Raw genomic sequence first — 2,519 nt, forward strand, 5'->3', positions numbered from 1 at the left:
TCAAATTTTCGGCTCGTCCGCGCTTTTCAATGGGAGGGGAGGGGGGAGCGCCAACCCTTTTTCTTCCGAACCCGAACCCGTTTCGAGCCGAGTTCGCGACGAGGCCATTTTTCGAATCGTTCGTGAATGGAAACGTGATTCCTGTTCCCTTTGTCCGTCGAAAAAATTTACTTACGTGTGCGGAATGGGGGTTGGAGAGCGGAAAAAGGTGATCTTGACTTTTTTTTTTTTTTTTTTTTTTTTTGTTCAAAAAGGAGAACGTTTCTAATTTTCGATAATTCGAAATTTTTTATTAATTTTACTTGGATCGAAATTTTCCAAAAATTTTTCTCCTTTGAAATTTTCTTGCTTCGAAAATTCGATCGTTCAATTTGTAAACGGGACCGTTTTCGAATCGTCGGATGAATGGAAACGAATTTTCATTTGCTTAAACGTGTGTAGAATGGATTGGAGAACCGGAAGGAAGGAAGAGGTGATTTTGAATTTTACCCTCGAAAAGGAGGGAGTGATATTCGTTGGAAATTTGTAACATCGAAATTTATGATTGAGATTTTCGAATTTGCGATCAAACATAATTTTATATAATTTTTGAATCGTCGTGATTTCTCTTCTTTCTTCCGCGAATTTTCATTTACTTACGTGTACATATGCAGGGAATCGAAATGAAGCGGAACCATGAGACCGATGTGGCGTACTTACCTGAAATAAAGAATAGAAGAAAGATTAATCGAATAAAAATATGGAAAGCATAGCAATTATGATCAATTATTAAATAAATAAATACAAGAAAGAATATTATTGGATAATCGAAAGAGTTTGAATCTGCACTGTATCGTAACACTCCAATCCCTGAATAGATCTCTTGCGAAACGCATGTGAGCATAATTGGTCTCGTCTTAACAGTTGATTGAGATATTGAAGCGAGACCTAATTGCTACTAAGCCTAATTAACTGATTCTAAACCGAGTAATGCTGGAAAGCTGATTGCTTCCGAGGCACAATGACGTTTCGTGATGAGTGAGATTTAATACGTCGACTATCGATTAAGTCATAGTTTAGTCATGTATGACTAATATATCCAAAAAAAAAAAAACAGTTATTTCTTTTTTTTCAATCACATCTCTAATGAAAATTAATTCTTCTAACACAACTGCAAAACAAAAGTTATGAAAAATTTAAAAAGAGTTAAGATCGGTTTGCGGTAGATATTTTTATATCGTAAAAATGTAAGGTCGCGAGAAGAATTAGATTTTTTTTTTTTGTTTCGCAACGTAAAAGAAAAGTACAACCGAAGCAATAACTTTTTGTTACCCTTATCTGAACAGGTCAAACAGATGTTGTGCACAATATCTTGGTCGAGAGGGTAATAATAAAAAAAAAAAAAAAAAAAAGGAAAAAAAGACGAGGAAAAAAAGACGAAGAAATAAAAAAGGTATTATTTTATCATCGAGTATCGCGGCGAAAGAAAGAATGCAAGAACTTTTTAATACTGAGTTGGTGGAAGAAACGTTTTTGTTAAAAAAAAAATTTAAAAAAGTATTTTCGAATATTTCATATTTTTATATATATATGAAAGTGTTATACTACTTCAAACGCAAATTAATTTCTATACGTTTCGTTTATTAATCATATAGAACAATTCATTTTAATTTCGTAAATATTAGTTTGAATATCAATTATTTAATTCGTATACATGATCGGTTATTAAATGCACGGATTATGCCGAAATAAATTATTAATTAATCGTTTTAATCGTTGTTTTAACTCCGGTAATATTTTCTCATTTAAAACGAAGACATAAAAAAAAAAAAAAAAATAATAATAAAATTTGCGATCTGAACGAACATTTCATCAAAATTATTAATCTACGAATTTATTAAATTCCCTTCGAAAGTTGTATAACTTCTTCCAACTTTCTAACTACAATCCAAAATTTTCATTCATCGTTTTTTATCTCCGCTTAAAAATTTCAAATATATCGCTAATCCTCGGTCTAACAATTTACCCAATGTCTCTGAACAATAAAAACAATAATTTTTCAATGGAGTCTTAACAAATTCCTCCCCCCTCCCCCACTTTTTCAATTCCAATTCCATCGATATCACGATAATCAAAAATTTTCCCAAACTCCATTCCTCCATCGTTTCTTTCCTCCCCATTAATCACATCATTCAAATTTATCACTAATTTAATTTAATAAATAAACTTCTCCAATTCTTTTTTTTTAAAAAACACTGAAAAATCAAGAATTTTCCCAAACTATTCGCCAGCGTTTCTGCTATTCCCTTTTAAAACGAGAAAAAATTCCAAATATATTACTAATCGCCTCCCTCTCGGTCCAATAATTTACACGACGTTCCCAGACATCGAAAGCAATGACTTTACCCCCAGGAGCTCAAGTTTCTCCCCCGTATAATCCATCCTGGCGGTATCTGCAACAGCAGCAGCAGCAGCAGCAACAACAACAACAAGAACGCGAAGAGAGAGAGAGAGAGAGAGAGAGAGAGGACCAACCCTAA

The 2,519-nt window shown here is 32.9% G+C and overlaps 1 protein-coding gene across 4 annotated transcripts in view; it reads right to left on the minus strand.

Moving 5' to 3' along the window:
* Nucleotides 1–2,519, minus strand: part of LOC102677923 (myb-like protein Q) — a 204,613-nt gene that overhangs the window by 19,521 nt on the left and 182,573 nt on the right. Inside the window, exon 3 of one of the 4 annotated variants that reach the window (XM_031510187.1) lies at nt 515–699. The exons of the other annotated variants lie outside the window; for them this stretch is intronic. Within the exon in view, the coding sequence (XP_031366047.1) occupies nt 696–699 (4 nt within the window). The 3' untranslated portion in view covers nt 515–695. Of the gene's footprint in view, nt 1–514; nt 700–2,519 lie in introns of those variants that run through there. 4 annotated transcript variants of the gene reach the window in all.

This window comes from Apis dorsata, unplaced genomic scaffold, assembly GCF_000469605.1.
Source record: "Apis dorsata unplaced genomic scaffold, Apis dorsata 1.3 scaffold_216, whole genome shotgun sequence".
Taxonomy (NCBI): domain Eukaryota; kingdom Metazoa; phylum Arthropoda; class Insecta; order Hymenoptera; family Apidae; genus Apis; species Apis dorsata.